The 17,282-nt window shown below is 35.7% G+C and overlaps 2 protein-coding genes across 5 annotated transcripts in view; one reads left to right on the top strand and one right to left on the bottom strand.

Moving 5' to 3' along the window:
* klhl3 (kelch-like family member 3) overlaps positions 1 to 17,282 on the bottom strand; it is a 98,975-nt gene that overhangs the window by 1,077 nt on the left and 80,616 nt on the right. The window lies entirely within an intron of this gene.
* The window catches only part of fam13b (family with sequence similarity 13 member B), a 74,827-nt gene that overhangs the window by 9,801 nt on the left and 47,744 nt on the right, over positions 1 to 17,282 (top strand). For all 4 annotated transcript variants that reach the window (NM_001328042.1, XM_087280758.1, XM_087280756.1 and 1 more), the window contains exons 2-6: positions 4,178 to 4,338; positions 4,830 to 5,010; positions 12,089 to 12,298; positions 12,545 to 12,722; positions 14,580 to 14,724. In NM_001328042.1, coding sequence (NP_001314971.1) covers positions 4,860 to 5,010; positions 12,089 to 12,298; positions 12,545 to 12,722; positions 14,580 to 14,724 — 684 coding nt within the window. In that variant the 5' untranslated portion in view covers positions 4,178 to 4,338; positions 4,830 to 4,859. The remainder of the gene's footprint in view (positions 1 to 4,177; positions 4,339 to 4,829; positions 5,011 to 12,088; positions 12,299 to 12,544; positions 12,723 to 14,579; positions 14,725 to 17,282) is intronic.

Genomic DNA, 17,282 nt, shown 5'->3' with positions numbered 1-17,282 from the left:
TTTGGCAGCAGGCACAGGATGTCAACATGATGTCAGATTGATGTTGTACCCCAACATCATTAGGACATTTTGTTTTGGAATTGAAAATCGAGTTAATGTCAGAACCTAACGTCCAACCTAAAATCAACTAAATATCAACGTCTAATGATGTTACAGCTTGGACGTTACCACTATGATTGGATTTGGTTGCCATACATGACGAATAAATGTCAGTACTTTCTAACACAACCTAAAATCAAGCAAATATCAATGTTGTTATTGGACGTCAAATATACATAATACTAATATTCCTAAATGTATCGTTAAAAATATTCAATAATTATGGATATCGAATGATATGAAACATGAAATCATGAATTCCTGATTTATTACTTTTTTTTTGCAAAATCGTGCAGCCTTACTTATGATGATGTGTGTCTGCTGGGATGTCAGGCTAAATAATTTTTAAAAATCATTGAATCAATCATTCTGCTGCCTTTATTCGTTTAAAAAACACCGATTTCTGTACAAATATGGGATCTTCAAAGACCTTTTCTGCTGGTGGTACTGTTGTCCTAAAAAAAACGTAAATAAACCTTACACATACTTTAGGAACGGTATAGCAGAACATTTTTGTTTTAAAACCTTGACTTTTCCAAATCGCAGTATACCTTGAAATCGTCCCATGTCTAGTCACATGTGAGAAATTTGGAATTGGGTCACATTTAACTGGCAGTGTAAATGGGACCTAAATCACTTCAGCTTTTAAATATTTTTTTCCAAACATAATCTCTCTTGAAATACCTTTTAGTATTACATTAATCATTCCACAATGTGAAATTCTAATTAAAAGCAACACATTTTGTTTTGCCAATGTTATCTTACGGTGTGTTTTGCATTAGATAAATGCTGCATTAGAGACACTCCTCTGTTGTCATGACACCCAGCATGCAAGTTGTTTTCTGCCTAGAGTCACTACATAATACAACACCATCTTTGCTATTTAAATGGGTCTATACATAGATGAATTGATTTAGCATTTAAATAAATGCAAAGGAAGTTCCAATCCAGCGTACAGTATGCAGATATTTAACACTGATCTAGTTCAATCTGGTTTGAAGCGAATGAATTGCATGCAATTATGGAGAAGCGGAATCAAGAAAGAAAAAGAACTTCTGCACTGCCTTGCAAGACACTGAAAATTAGTGTCAAGGGCTTTTTCACTTCTAGTGCCATGAACTATTATCAAGATTTGAATTATTTTCTTCACTCCAGAAGCCCTGAGTGTGTGTTACTACAAGATTGCTACAATAAAGTGCTTTTCCTAAATTACAGGGTGAGCTCTTGGATCTAGTTTTAACCTTGAGCCGCCTTATAATTGCATATCTTTTTAAAGACGTCCCTAAAGATATCCAGAGAGTTATTAATTAATCACTGGCTTTTGAGATTTGGCCTGTGTTCTGTAAGTGGGCTGATATAATCTCCTTGTTGGGTCATCTTCGGGACGCTGTTGTTCAAGGGATTGTTCCGGAATGTTTAAAGCCGCTCTTTGTGTATCTACAGCATGCTTTTCTGAGACTGCATCTACAAACTGTCCCTGTGACAACAAGTAACCATAGCGAGACGACTAAGTTTTGCAAACATCATGTCACCAAGGAGATGTGGAGATGTTTGCCTGCAGAAAATTCCAGCATCGTCCCTTTATGTGTTCTCCAGAGCTCGGAGAAATGAGCCAAGGTCATACTGTGCGCTCTGCTAACAGCCTCAGCGCTGGGCTGCGTTTAGCTGCTACAACAATGGTGAACATTGTGAGTGAAAGGTCATCACGCATGATATGTGGGATTAGAAGTACATCTACTTTCAGTTGTCAGTAAACTAAGACATCTGCTGTTAGGGCTCATTTCGCACATCATTCCAATTCGTTTTTGGGACATTTTGTTCTTGTTCCACATGCCTGGTGTCTGGTAGCAAATCGTGCCTAAAGAGGTCTGCAATTTGGCAAGGATAGAATGCTCAATGTCATTTTTGTGAATGAAAGTACTTGTAATAGAGTGGATCTAATGAACTGTAAAAACCTGTGTAAAAAGCATAAATTGGACCATAATTGGACCATTTTTGCTTAAAATAGAGGCGACTGAGATATGCTACTGTTCAAAAGCATGGTGTCTGTTTATTTATTTAATAATACTTTTATTAAGCACAGATGCTGTAAATCAGAGATGCCCAAACTAAGTTGGTCCATGGTAACCTTTGATTTGGCCCACCATCCCATCTGTGAAGATGATGGGGATGGTTTAGAGAAATTTAATGTAACCTTTTATTTGTTTGTTTTATTGTTAAGCTATAAAAAGCTAACTGAAATGAAATCTTTCAATTTAAATGGTGTCATTTAATCAGATTTAGTTGTACAAAATGTACATACTGTCACCCGACAGATAGATTACTTGGGGGAGCAAATCAAGGCAAAGGCAGATTCTGCCTTACTGTGTATTCAGCATCGAACTTCACTGTGTTATAAATGAGATTGTTTCTGTTTTTATTGCAGTTAGTTATCATTTAAAAACTTATGCTGCATTAGTTAATAGGATATAAAGTAATGTTTTCTATTTATTTTTTAATTTTATAAAATAAATTAGGAAATTACTTATGGCAACATAAAATAGCTTGCTATATTTTTCTTCGGCCCACAACTGTCATTGATATTTGTTTTTTGGCCCTTCTGGAAAAAGTTTGGGCACCCCTGCAGTACATTGATAAAAAAACAATTAATGTTTCTGAAGTTTTCAAATACATTACACTAAATACACTTTTCTTTTTAATCAGTGATTCCCTGAAGGAAAAATAATCTTCTCAGAAATATTAAACCACATAATGGTTTACATAATAACAATTAATCGTTTCTTACTATTATGATGTAAACTATTATGCAGTGTCATATTTTTGGCATAACTTCTAAGGAATCATGTGCAGAAAAAATGTAACTACAATCACAACGTGAAGGCAATTTTTTATATCATAAATTTGTAATTTATGGATTATATTCCTTCTTTTCACATCATCTTTCTTAAATGTTTAAGTTTGCTTGACATAACTATAACTGTAATTGAAAATAGGCATGGGCCGTTATAAGATTGTGACAGTATAAAAACCTTGGATAAAAATATCACTGTATGACAGTATTGTGATTACTGCTCTCAAATATGTTCTTCTGGGTAAAAAAACAACATTTTTAAAACTATTTAAAACATGTCAGGTTAAATAATTAAAATAAATCATTGACCTGTTATCTTAATTAGATTACAAAACAGATTTCTTTACAACTTGAAAAGGCATCTTTAGATATCTTTCCTTTTATTCTATTATATATAATAGAACTTTTTTTTTTACTTTACTTTTCCAAACCACCTTGAAAACAGTTATTATCCTGTGCCTATTTTTGAATGCTTACAAATATGGAGATTCTGACTAACGCTTTTATATATTTGTTCATTCTAGCCCAAAATGGTATAAGTGAGAATATTTGCAAACAAAATAAAGTCTTCTGTCACATCCTCTTATGTGTAAATGGCTAAATTTAACTTGCAACATTCGTGACAGTACAGTTTATTGTTAAACTTTGCAGTTAATCTGTGGATATGTGCCCTGAACTGTGTTTAGTGTGATCGATTCAACTGTGATCCATTGAACTCCAAATTCAAACAGAAAGTGTCTACCTGAAATTGTTAATAATTCAGTTTTGCTATATTTTTATTGAATAAATGCAGCCTTTGTGAACATTAGAGATGCTGTTTTAACAAACAGTTTGCATTTTGGTTTATTGCTTGAGTTAGTAATATTACTGAAATTCTTATTTCCCTGTTTAGACCCTTGGAATACTTATTAACATTCCTTTAACCAAAAAAAAAAAACATGAAAGAGATATGTCAAAGCTTTCAGTGGCGTGATTGGAAAACTTGTTTTGGATTAAAATTCCACTTAGTATTAAATTGTGTTCGTGTGATGCCAGATGCAGCAGGGTGAGCAGATTGCTGTGCTTTTTTTTTTTTTTTTTTCAGCAGATATGTTTTTCGGGTTTTTGCAGATGTCCAGTAACTGGATAAGTGTTTTGTGAATTTCCCCAGCTAATATCAATCAGAAGGACTATCATGCGTTTGAATGCATTTGCTGACGCTGCTCTTTTGTGTTTTCTTTTCTCCAGCTTAACCACTAACGTCCTGAACAGGATTTGCGGTCTGTCAATGAGGAACTACAGGCTCATCTTCTGCCACAACCTGAAGCAACCATAGATGAATTTGGTTTACTACTAGTGAGTGGAGCAGGAGATAAAGTTAACTTCTTGGTGCTTGCTAATACAACAAGGTAAGCGCTGCTGTGACAGAATATCACCTCATATCACCAATCTAAAAAAAAAAGAATAAGATAAGACAAGAACATCTGCTGTTCTCACGAAAGACGTGGTCAGATCAAGTCCAGATTGTGTTCCTTCTTAATCGCATGCAGGTGCAGAGTTGTATTTTCTCCAGCATTAACAGCACTGGAATAATGATTTGTTATGTTTGTGATGGTATTTGCATGCTGAAAGAGATGACAGCCACCTGCTACTATCATCAGAATCAGCCTACCGCATCTGACGGCTGTATGAACTTTGCACACGACAGTCACTTACATAAGCTCTCCTCATCTAACACATGATGATAAGAACCAACACTACCCTAGACGGGAGAGGCCCCGCTCCAATTTTGTTTTGTTTCTCGTTTGAACCCCTGCCGCGCCCATGATAGCGTGTTTGTACAGGGAGGTGACAGTTCGGCCAGCCGATGTGACCTTGTTCTTTGCGTATCTATGTGCAGACGGACTGAAGCAGCTCGGCTGTGGAGGCGATGAGGAAGAGCCTCTCTACTTCCCTCAGCGACTCCCTCAGCACGACCAGAGTGTTCGGGATCCCCTTGGAGGAGGTGCAGCACAGCGGACAGCCAGGACATGAGGTCCCCCTGCTGGTCAGGAGCATTGTGGAGTACATTGAAGAGCACGGTGTGTGACTTGGGACCCTCCTAATGATTTACTTTCATGCTAAGCTTTATTATTTGTCAAAGATAGTAGCATATACAGCTGTTAAAACAGCTTCGGGAATAGAAATGAAGACAGCCCAGGTATAGAATAATGTACATGTTTGGCAGTGAATATACGTTTTTTAAGACATTTCTTCTTCATTCAAGGAAGATATCAGTTGTACAAGCTGTAGTAAAAACAGTTTTTCCTTTGCTTATGTGGTTTTATTGAGCAATGGGATGTTCGAACGTAAAATTTGTTTTCAATTACAAACAGTCAGTAAAACTTTATATTGTAGATAAGTTACTTAGTTTGTTAGTTAACCTTTCTAGCTTCATAAGTATTTTATATTTGTGTAAGTTTTATATCAAATATACCAAAAGTCTAATGCTTGGGGTTGGTAGTTTGTTTAAATAGAAATACTTGTTTATTTATTTATTTTTTTCACAAAGAAAATTAAAATATAAATATGCAGTTAATCTAAATTGACCATAACGGTATTTGTAATTGTACAAAAAGTCAAATATATGTTGTTTAATACTTCAAAGAATTTTGAGAAAACGTTTCAAGGTTTGTTTAAAAATATTAAGCAGCATAACTGTGTTGATATTAATAATATGAAATGTTTCTTGATCAACAAAACTTGCCATTTTAGAAGGAACATGTAACATTGAAGCATGGAGTAACAGCTGCTTTGCCATGTTGTAAAAACATCCAGCTTTGGCAAGCTGTAAAATATGTTATACTTTCTTTTAACCCTTATGTGCTGTTCGGGATCAATCTCAGATGATTGTCAGTGTTAATTTGGCCTCAGTGTTCGCTGTGGTTCAGCAAATGGAATGATTTTTGGTGACAAACATATTTTGACACTTATTTTGAAGAAATGCTTTGAAAATGTTCAAAAATTCAAATTCTGTGCTAATTTACTATCCTTTCGTTATGTTCATGGCTGTTTTTGCCCCATTGACTTCCATCATAATGGCATTTTTTGATTGTGAACTCATGACGTAATGTAATAATGACGTATAATCATGCATTCTTCATTGTTGCTGGTTTTCCCTTTTGGGAAGATGTAAATTTTTACTGTTGACCATTAGTTTCAGTGCAAAAAAAGTTTAGTTTTTGGATAAATATTATATGCTTATATGAAGTTTAGTGTGCTTATGTGTGAGTGAGAGTTTGAAAGAGACCTTTGCACATTTACATTTATATGTTTTAAAAAAATAAGCAGCTCAGCTCTCAGAACATATTAAACATAGTAAGTGTATTTATGCATGCACACTATTATTAGCTATTTTACCCCAAAGAACTCCTTAAAAAAGTCATACAACTTTGTTGCACAGACCTACCTAAACTGTTAATAGTGCCAACTGATGATCAACACTAAAAATGTAAAGTTTTACCTCTTCACAACTGGGAAAAACACCAACAATCAGGAATGCATGATTATTGGGTGTCAAGGCTTGGCAATCAAAAAGTGTTGTTATAATTTAATGGGTCAAAAACAGCCACGAACATAAAGGAAAGTTAGTCGATTTGAACAGTACACAGGAGTTAAGATTGTAATATTATTTTTAATATTATTTAACTAATAATATTATAATTTCCCAATTATGGGTTGCAGCTGGAAGGGCATCCGCTTCGTAAAACATATGCTGGAAGTTGGTGGTTCATTCTGCTTTGGCAACCCCAAATTAATAAGGGGACAAAGCCAAAAACTAAATGAATAATAGTATTATCAGTAGTACATAATATTCGTTTTTCTGTATTTTTATTAAATTTTTACTTAAAAAAAATACTTATCCTGTTAGGAGAAAACTTAAAGTTTTCGACATTTGAGCATGCTAGTGTAATAAATGACATATTTGTGTAGTACTATCTACAAAGCCCGCAATTTTCTGTAAAGCATTTTTTAACTTTCCGCAAGGTTGTGCAACAAATGAGTATTTTGGATCAGAAATATGTGTGTGAAGCTTCAGCATAAATGATGAAATGACTCTGTGAGCTCCTCTGTTTTCTGCAAGAAATATCAAATGGTTCATGGCATTTACATCTGATAAGGCCAAAAATGTAGCTTGGCCTGATTGTACGATATGAGTAGCCTCCCTGTTCTCCTCGATCAAACGTGTACTTCCTTTCTTTCGCAACATTACAGAGTTAAAAGTGAAAGAGGAACATTATTCTGCCTGAGGCTTTTATAATGACACCACATCATAATAAAGAGTCTCTCACCTTCTAATTAACTGTTGAGTGTAGATACGTAAATGCCAAGTCTTTTCTCTATAACTGGTATTTGCAAATTGCTGAACTTCTTACTTGCACTTCAGACATATTATAAATTCCCTTTTTGGCCTTTAAAGAGATGTGAAGGCGACACTCTGAGGATTAAACTGTAGCACAGTTTGAATTTTGAAAATTTTCTGGGCTTTAAATTCCTGGAAAGAGGTTTAACCGCCACTGTTGTGTCCAAACATCAGCTCTGCCTCTGAGTTCAGTGCACTGGCGTTTGTCCTCTACCATTTCATATGGAAGGATGTTTTTGTACTGAGGCTAATTTAGACATAATACATAGCGACGCTGTGGCTTCCTCTCATGCAGCGAAGAGACTTGTGTACACACACAGCACACCAGGGGTGGGAACCGAGACAGACCAGCTAATGTAGATTTGCCAATCGAGCTTTTAGAAAGCTTCTGATCTGATCTGGTGAAAATCAGCAGTGTGTTTGTGTGATCTGGTGAAAATCAGCAGTGCTTCAGTCAGCCATAAAAATATGCATTATTGCTTTTATTCAAAACTTTTGGGTTAAGGTATGTAAACTTGCTCATTTGTGAATTTAACCCATGTGTGTCAGTTTAAATAAAGGGCACAAATGTAAAAAACACATGATTTTAAACTATGTAATGTTTATTACATATATATATATATATATATATATATATATATATATATATATATATATATATATATATATATATATATATATATATATTATACATTCAATAAAGTATATTTCATTGCTGCCAACCATAACTACAGAAATGTATTTATTTTAAGAATTTAAATCTGTTAGGTCCATAAATATTTGGACATTGACACATTTTTGACTCTATACACCAACACAATTAATTTGAAATGAAACTAACAATGCATCCTTTAACTGCAGACTGTCAGCTTTAATTTGAGGGTATTTGCATCAAATCAGGTAAACTCTGTAGGAAATAAGCTGCATCAGACCGGAAACGCAAGCTTGTGTGACAAGTTTCACAGTTCACTGCGTTAGAAAGTTCAAGCTTGGTGAACTCTGACCTGCGAAATCGCATCACATGATTGCGTGAAACCAGTCGAAGATCAAAACATGACCTGAAATTTAAAACATGAACTGATCGCTCACTTTTTTTAATGTCTAATCATCTTGTTTAATCCCACCCTTTTCGCAGCGCTGTACTACAGCATTTTGCATGCACAAACACTAGTGTGACCACAGCAATACAACAGTTTGCGTATGTGCCTCCCACTTGTTAAGGGTCCAAAAGTAATTGGACAATTGGCTTCTAAGTTGTTCCATGGCCAGGTGTGTGTTATTCCCTCATTATCCCAATTACAATGAGCAGATAGAAGGTACAGAGTTCATTTCAAGTGTGCTGTTTGCATTTGGAATCTGTTACTGTCAACTCTCAAGATGAGATTTTAAGACGGATTTTTTTAGACGATTACTGCAAGTTATTTTGTTAGATAAGCTCCAGATTTGGCTTCAGTGCTGACTAATCTAATGTACGTATATGCGCAAAAATAATATTGTATAGCTTCCTAACAGCAGAACTGTTTTGGATAATCAGTCTTGGATAACTCGGTGATCAGAAACATCAATTTTGAGGCATTATTATTTTCACAGTAAATACTGTAAATTTCTCAGTGTTTACGTACAAAACTACTTGTAAATATTGTGTTCAATAGTTTTAAAGAGCACCAATGGGTTTAATATTTGTCCCAAAGGTCCTCAGAGGAACCTTTTTTGTTGGTATAGTGTAAAAATGAAAGTGGAATATTAAATTTTTAACGAAAATGCATATTTTTATCACAGTGAATTCTGTTTGAACAAAGCTACAATTATAGACAAAAATCATTTATAGATGCACAAGGCCAAAAAAGTATGAAAAAGTATATATATATGAATATATATATTTTTTTCTCATTTTATTATTATTATCTGAATATGATTATTTTAGTATTGCTGGGGATTTTAATATTCACATTGATAATCCAGAAATCAATGCTGTAAAAGAACTGATGACTGTTTTTAACACTTTTGATCTGACTCAGCATGTTCAAGGACCCACACACAATCGTGGACACACTCTTGATCTACTTATAACTAAGGGTTTACACATTTCATCGACTGTTGTTAAGGATGTGGCACTATCTGATCATTTCTGTATTTTCTTTGATATATTGATCACTCCAGCTATTAAAGACAGATCTGTCTCTTTCAGAAAGAGATGCATAAATGAGAACACTAGTGAGCAGTTTATGAAGGCCATATCGCTGGCACCAAGTATATCTGCAGACTCTGTTGATTCTCTCCTTGATTTGTTTAATTCTAAAATTGAAAATGTAATAAATGACATCGCTCCTGTTAAAGTTAGGAAGAGAACTGGCAAAGAGAGAGTCCCTTGGAGAAACTCAAGAGCAGTCCAAATGAAGAAAAGACAATGCAGGAAAGCTGAGCGTATGTGGAGAAAGACGAAACTAGTAGTCCATTATAATATCTATAAAGACAGTATTCAGGCTTTTAATGTGGAACTAAAAACTGCTAGACAGACTTTCTTCTCAAACCTTATAAACAACAATGTAAATAATGCTCGCACACTCTTTGCAACAGTAGAGAGGCTCACAAACCCCCCCAGTCGGATTCCCAGTGAGCTACTCTCTGTAAGCAAATGTAACGAATTTGCTAATTTCTTTACTGATAAGATCAATAATATCAGAAAGGCAATCAGCTCATCCAATCAGCCAAGTTGTGTCGATATCAAACAAGCTCAACCACAACTTGAGAAGTCAGACATTATGTCTGATTTCATGGCAATTAACGGTAAAATCTTAGAAGAGATGGTGCAAATTATAAAAACATCAACCTGCAGTCTTGACACGCTCCCCACATCATTCTTCAAAACGGTGTTTACCTGTTTAGAAATGGATCTTCTAAAAGTGGTAAATGCTTCACTTCTCTCAGGGATTTTTCCAAACTCACTTAAAACTGCAGTTGTTAGACCCCTCTTGAAGAAGAGCAACCTGGATAACACCCTATTGAGCAATTACAGGCCAATCTCAAATCTCCCTTTCATTGGCAAAATCATTGAAAAAGTTGTTTTCAACCAGGTTAACAAGTTCTTAAACTTCAAGGGGTGTTTAGACAATTTTCAATCTGGTTTCAGAGCACATCACAGTACAGAGAGCGCTCTTATAAAGATAATCAATGATATACGTCTAAACACAGATTCAGGTAAAATAACAGTGTTGGTATTGTTGGATCTCAGTGCTGCATTTGACACTGTCGATCACAGCATACTTCTGGATAGGCTGGAAAACTGGGTTGGGCTGTCTGGGACAGTCCTCAAATGGTTCAGATCTTACCTTGAAGGGAGAGGTTACTATGTCAGTATAGGTGATCATAGGTCGAGGTGGACACCCATGACATGTGGAGTCCCACAAGGCTCGATTCTGGCACCTCTCCTGTTCAACCTTTACATGCTCCCTCTGAGCCAAATAATGAGAAAGAATCAAATCTCCTACCACAGCTATGCTGATGACACTCAGATCTACCTAGCCTTACTGCCTAATGACTACAGCCCCATTGACACCCTCTGCCAATGTATTGATGAAATTAAAAATTGGATGTGGCAAAACTTTCTTCAATTAAACAAAGAGAAAACTGAAGTCATTGCGTTTGGGAACAGAGATGAGGTTCTCAAGGTGAATGCGTACCTAGGCTCTAAAGGTCAAACGACAAAAAATAAGGTCAAGAATCTTGGTGTGACGCTGGAGTCAGATCTGAGTTTCAACAGTCATGTCAAAGCAGTCAGTAAATCAGCATACTATCATCTCAAAAACATAGCAAGAATCAGATGCTTTGTTTCTAGTGAAGATTTAGAGAAACTTGTTCATGCTTTTATCAGTAGCAGGGTGGATTACTGTAATGGACTCCTCACTGGCCTTCCCAAAAAGACAGTCAGACACTTGCAGCTCATCCAGAACGCTGCAGCCAGAATTCTGACCAGAAGCAGGAAATCAGAGCACATCACACCTGTCCTCAGGTCTCTACACTGGCTGCCAGTTACATTCAGAATAGATTTTAAAGTATTATTACTGGTCTATAAATCACTAAATGGCCTAGGACCTCAATACATTACAGATATGCTCACTGAATACAAACCTAACAGATCACTCAGATCTTTAGGATCATATAAACTAGAAGTTCCAAGAGTTCAGTCTAAGCAGGGTGAATCTGCCTTCAGCCACTATGCCCCTCGCTGCTGGAATCAGCTTCCAGAAATGATCAGATGTGCTCCAACATTAGGCACATTCAAATCAAGACTGAAAACACATCTGTTTAGCTGTGCCTTTACTGAATGAGCACTGTGCTGCGTCCGACAGATCGCACTATTATGTTTTTCGTTTTCTTTTTCATTCTTTTATAACCTATTTTAACTCATTTTAATTTGTTTTTATCTGTTTTTAATAATTTTTATTGTCTGCATTTTATTTTCCTAAACTTGTGTTTTTAATTCCTGTTTATGTAAAGCACTTTGAATTGCCACTGTGTATGAAATGTGCTATATAAATAAACTTGCCTTGCCTTGCCTTATTATTGGTTTTTGAACATGGCCGATGTTATCACGCTTGCACATCTGACTAAAGAGATTACAAGTTTAACAAGCAAATTATCAGCATGCTCAGCTGCTCTGTGCAGTGATTCAGCGAGTAACGTCTCCTCTGTCAGATGTTTATACCTTACTCTGCTGGCATGTTTCTCTATGTGACTTGAGCATTTGCGTTTTATAGGGGGGCTGCATCTGAGTCTGTTTCTAGTGAACGGGAACGCAGAACGCGTGGAATGGCTCAGGCAGCGCTACGACAGTGGAGTTGAAGTCAATCTGGAGAAGGAGGCCGACCTGGCGTCTGCCGTTAGCCTGCTACGCCTCTTCCTGCAGGAGCTCCCAGAGCCCATCATCCCTGCAGGCTTACAGGCACAAATAATGCAGCTCTACCAGGGTAGGTCAAGCTTCCAACATGTCCTTTTCTGAAGCCAGCTGTCCACATTGGCTTAAGATGAATCTCTATGAATTAAAATGCCTGTTTTTTTTTTTCTATCTGGAGTTATAATTGAGTTATAATTGCATCATCAAAGCACCGGTGTTCTTGCACACCTTTACATCACTCTGCTCGCCTCTGACTTTCACATCATTAACATTAATAACCGCACGTCCTACTGAACCACCTTCTCATTCTGACTTTTAGATTACAGCATTGAAGAAGAGCTGGGCAGAAACATGAAGTACTTCCTTCAGCAGCTGCCGCAGGTCAATTACAGTTTGCTCCGCTTCTTGTGCCGCTTCCTGTCCGGTGTGGCGTCTCTACAGGAGGAGAGCTGGAGCTTAGGAGCTCTTGCTGCCGTCTTTGGGCCTGACATTTTCCAGTAAGATGCTTTTGCCATTTCTGTCCATTTTTGTCAGTTTTTAAAGATACCTCATAAGAGCCACAAACAGGGTTTTTTTCTTTTCCAATACAACACATCCTGTCATTAGCAGGCCCACGCACAATCTTTTTCACAGTTTTGGTTGTGTGGGCAAATCTTAAATATGGTGAAATGATAAATAAAGCGAAGACAAATCTAAAGGGCAGGGTAGAAGATCTATAAAAGCTGACTTCAAAGATAAATCTATAAATAAATATAAGCTGAAATGTGTCATATATGCAGCATTAGTCTCACCAAACTGAATAACAATAAATATGTAAAAAAAAATTTAAACTGAGGCCCTGTTTACACTAATATGTTTTAGTTTTAAAATGTTTTAAAACCACGTCCACACTGGTGTTTCATCTAGCATTTCTGAAAAGATCTCCGTCCACACGACACCACTGAAAGTGCACATCACGTGACCACACACACTCTAACATGCGTTGCAGCGTATGCGCACGTCTGAGCTCCAGGCAGTCAGTGGGGGCTTTGAGCACACCTCCCTAGATGAGAGCAGCGTACACCACCACCATCTCACTATAGTTGTTAAATCTAATATTTTATTCATCTCTATCTTATGGTCTTTTGAATCTATTAGTTGCTTTCAGGTAGCACATTTTGGCTGAGCGCAAAGATAAGTTATTATATTAATTTATGCAACCACGTACACTGATTCTGCATATTAACTGATTACTTGCCTTTATTTCCTATATTGTATAAACTTTTTGTAGGTTATACTTTTATAAAGGCCATTATTGATTATTAAAACTGATATTCAGCAAAAGAGAGATTTTGTTTCATATTTTTCAATAAAAATGAAAGAAGGCAGTAATGTTATAGGCTCTTTTTTTAATTTTTTTTTTTTTATAAATATGTATACAGTGACGATGACGGTCACATAAATATGAACCTACAAGATTCCTTAACATTTTTAGTGTCTGTTAAGTTGTTAATATCAAAATTAAAAGTGGCATTTCCTTATGTCATGTTTTGATTTTATTGATAATATCATGTGAATGACGTTTTTGTACACTGTTCCCTTGAAGATTTACCTGACGTGTCCTCGGGAGTTTGTTTTCCATATCAAACTTGCAAAGTCTGGACTTAAAAGGAAAGGGTACAAGACTAAAATTTGTGGACTTAATATTGAGGGAAAGCGCCAATTTGATTTTCTCTGTTTTCAGATGTCTCTATTTTCCCTCATTCACACTGACACAGCAGCATTTGAAAAAAAAAAACAACAAAAAAAAACGACCTCTTCAGCGTTTTTAAAAAAACTCAATTTTCTGGGCTTAAACTTCAGGGTAGTGTAGACTGAAGGCCTAACTTTAAAACTAAAACCTATTGGTGTAAACAGAGAATAATTTTTGAACACTTGGCCAATGATCTGTCAAAAAGTCTTGCCCTAAATTAACAATAATAGTAGATGGTTCCCCTAAAATTAAACTTTACTCACAGTTTTGTTTCTTTATTCTGTTCAACACAAAAGAAGATAACATAGTAGGCAAAACAAATACTGTAAAAGTAAATTTTCTTTAAAATATCTTCTTTGCATTTAACAAAAGAAAGAAAGCCAAACAGGTTTGGAAGGTGTGAAGTAAATAATGACTGATTTTTCAGTTTTTAATGAACTGTCCCTTTGAATTAATGTTTTAGAGTCAGGTTATTTAAATGATCAAACAAATTAGCACAATTTTAATCGATCACCATTGAGGTGATCAGTCTACAGACACATTAAGCTAATACTAATAAACATTGAAAATTAAGTTAAACTATTTTTTTTTTTTATCATTTCCTTTGTTTTCTGTTCTGAAGTTTAGACACCGATGTGGAGGATCTGAAAGAGCAGGAGTCAGTCAGTCGGATTCTGGCAGAACTGCTGGAGAACCAGGAGGAGTTCTTTGAATCGGAGGACGAAGACATCTCTAACACCAATGACTACAGCTCCATTAATGACCAGGTGAACTTTCAGCCCTCTATTAGTGTGTACTTATTAGTGCTGTTTAGCTGTATTCACATAGGATACTGCGGAAATCTGATGCCATTCATTCAAAATGTAATGAGACATGCACCATTCAGTCAGCCACAGATAATGGATGATATTGTAAATCACTGTGAGGATCACACTTATTCCCTGATAATGAATAATTATTTTTCCTAGCGCTCTACATATGAAATTCACCTCTAGAATTTAATATTATATGCAATTTTACAGCCTGTTAATTAAAAAAATGAGTGTATGCAATTGGTGTGATTGGTAGAAAGTGTAATTACATGAATTTGGCTCTAATGTCAAACTGATAAAAACGAAAAAACGAAACTTTTACAGCTGCAAATCTAAAAATACTTACAAGAGCCGTGTTCATGCAAGTTAATCCTCGGGTAACATTACTCTTGTGAATTATTCATTAATGCTGGTTTGTGTTACTTAAACCAGATCCTAATGATTGTAAACAAATCAAAGATTGGAATGTTTTTTGGAGCTTGTATTGGATAAAACATGACATGAGAGTAACAAAGCATTTAGCATAAATGTTGATTTTTCACAAAATATGCTTAAGTATTGACAATTAGATCAATTTTAGCACATTTCCTGTTTATTCCACCTCTAATTGTTAGTGCAGCACTTACAAATGGTGCTGTGGGAGCTGCTATATATTTGCTTTCTAGATCAATGTGATTAGATTAAGTCAGCATTAGCTTTATTTCTTGGAAAATACTTGCCCAAACCTTACAAATGCGATATTGTGATTTGAGTTTTAAAAGGCGATTATATACTTACACTTTGTGTTTGTTTAAAGCTTTTAAATCATGTACTGCCCACCCCAGTTCCAGCTAGAGGCAACGCTTAACACACGCAGATGTGAAGCTCAGAGAAAGGAGAAGCAGTGTTAGAAGGTTATTATGTCTGCAGTGTTATGTAATGCACTGAAGCTCTCCGAAGGCGTGTCAGTTCTGTTCACTGTGTTTTTGTGCGTTTGCAGTCTGCCGGTTTTTCTCGCACCAAAGAAACGGCTGTGATTTTGTTTTCTTCGAAAGAGCAGATTGTTTTAAATCTTAATTGTGTCTTACTCTGCGTCCTTTTAAGGGCCTCAAGATTTCTGACCTCAAAAGAATTTACATAGCCGCTTTCTTCATGTATACAGGAAGCAGTCAATAATGGAATGTAAATTCTTTCCATGAGACTTCTCCTTCTCCCTTCTGTTAGACTGGCAGAAAAAGAGGAAGCAGCCCTTTTGTGAAAAGACAATACTAAGCGCAGTTACATAAGTGAGTGATGCAAGTTTGGTACAGGCACCTGTGCTAATCGCTAGGGATATCTTTTTTTTTTCATTACAAGCAGAATTATGCAGACATTCCAGGTTAATCTAAAAGACCTAAAACCTGGCGAGCTGCCTTTTTGTGTAATCTCTTTGTGAGCAGCCGCCTTTTAACTGTCATTGAGTCACTCAATTGACTGATTTGAATTGCTTGACGTAGATGTAACTCACAAATGATTCCATTAGAATGCTCTAGATGACCTTTTATTTGGGAAAAAAAAAATAATAATTCAATATATTTAGTATCATTATTATTATTTTTTTTTTAATCACTTTCAGTTTCATCACTCTTGGTTTGTTTCCACTGAGTGGTATGGTACAGGTCACCTTTATCACGCTTTCGTTTCCATGATGGTATCCTTTTGGTGGGCGTGGTGTACGACAGAAAGTACTACAGATGTCATTCTCGCCCGAGTAAATGTCAAGGTAAAGCTGTACTTTCTAAGTACAAGATTTAATAACTACAGATCAATGCAAAATGCAGATCAATGCAAAACGGCCTACTGTAATGTCTGCTATGATATCAAATAAATAAATGCAACATATATGAACACACAAAGTCCCTTGCAGTCTCTGATATGTTACCAAATACAGAAAAACTACACACAGCATACTTTTAGTCCTTATTTGGTGTCAAAAACAACACAACATATAGCCTACAATCAGTGCAAACCTCTCATCTGTATCTTTAATCTTCGCCAGTACTTGTAACCTCTTAATCCATCTAAAATTGTACAATTTTTATCAAAAGGAAACCTTAAAAAACTGTTTTAGATTTTTATCTCATATATTAGCATTATTGCTATTTATGTATTTTACCCTGGACATTATTTATTGCTGTTGATGACTTTTAATTGTTAGAATATTTTATAATTATAGAAAATTGGTATTTATAAAATGTGATAAACTTGATCTATTTTCTTTTTGCCATGACATAGCCATAGAAGCTGAAATGGCAATAAAATTAAAACTCTCTCTCTCTCTTGTAACCTCTTGTTAGAAAGTATTTCCATATTTCAGAGTTCATAATAGTCCAAAAGGCGACGATAATAATTAAACGTAGCAGTTTTTCCATGTTTTAGGTTGCTAAAAGAATAATTTGCTCCTTTTTTTTCTGGCTCCTCCTTTGTTTGTTTTTTCATGCTTCACTTTCACGTCTGTCCTTTTCTAATGATCAGATGTCAGAAGTACTTCAATA

The sequence above is a fragment of the Danio rerio genome, chromosome 14 (genome assembly GCF_052040795.2).
Source record: "Danio rerio strain M-AB ecotype USA chromosome 14, GRCz13ab, whole genome shotgun sequence".
In the NCBI taxonomy this organism is placed as follows: Eukaryota; Metazoa; Chordata; class Actinopteri; order Cypriniformes; family Danionidae; genus Danio; species Danio rerio.
The sequence above is the reverse complement of the archived record's forward strand: the minus strand, read 5'-3'. Positions and strand labels throughout refer to the sequence as shown.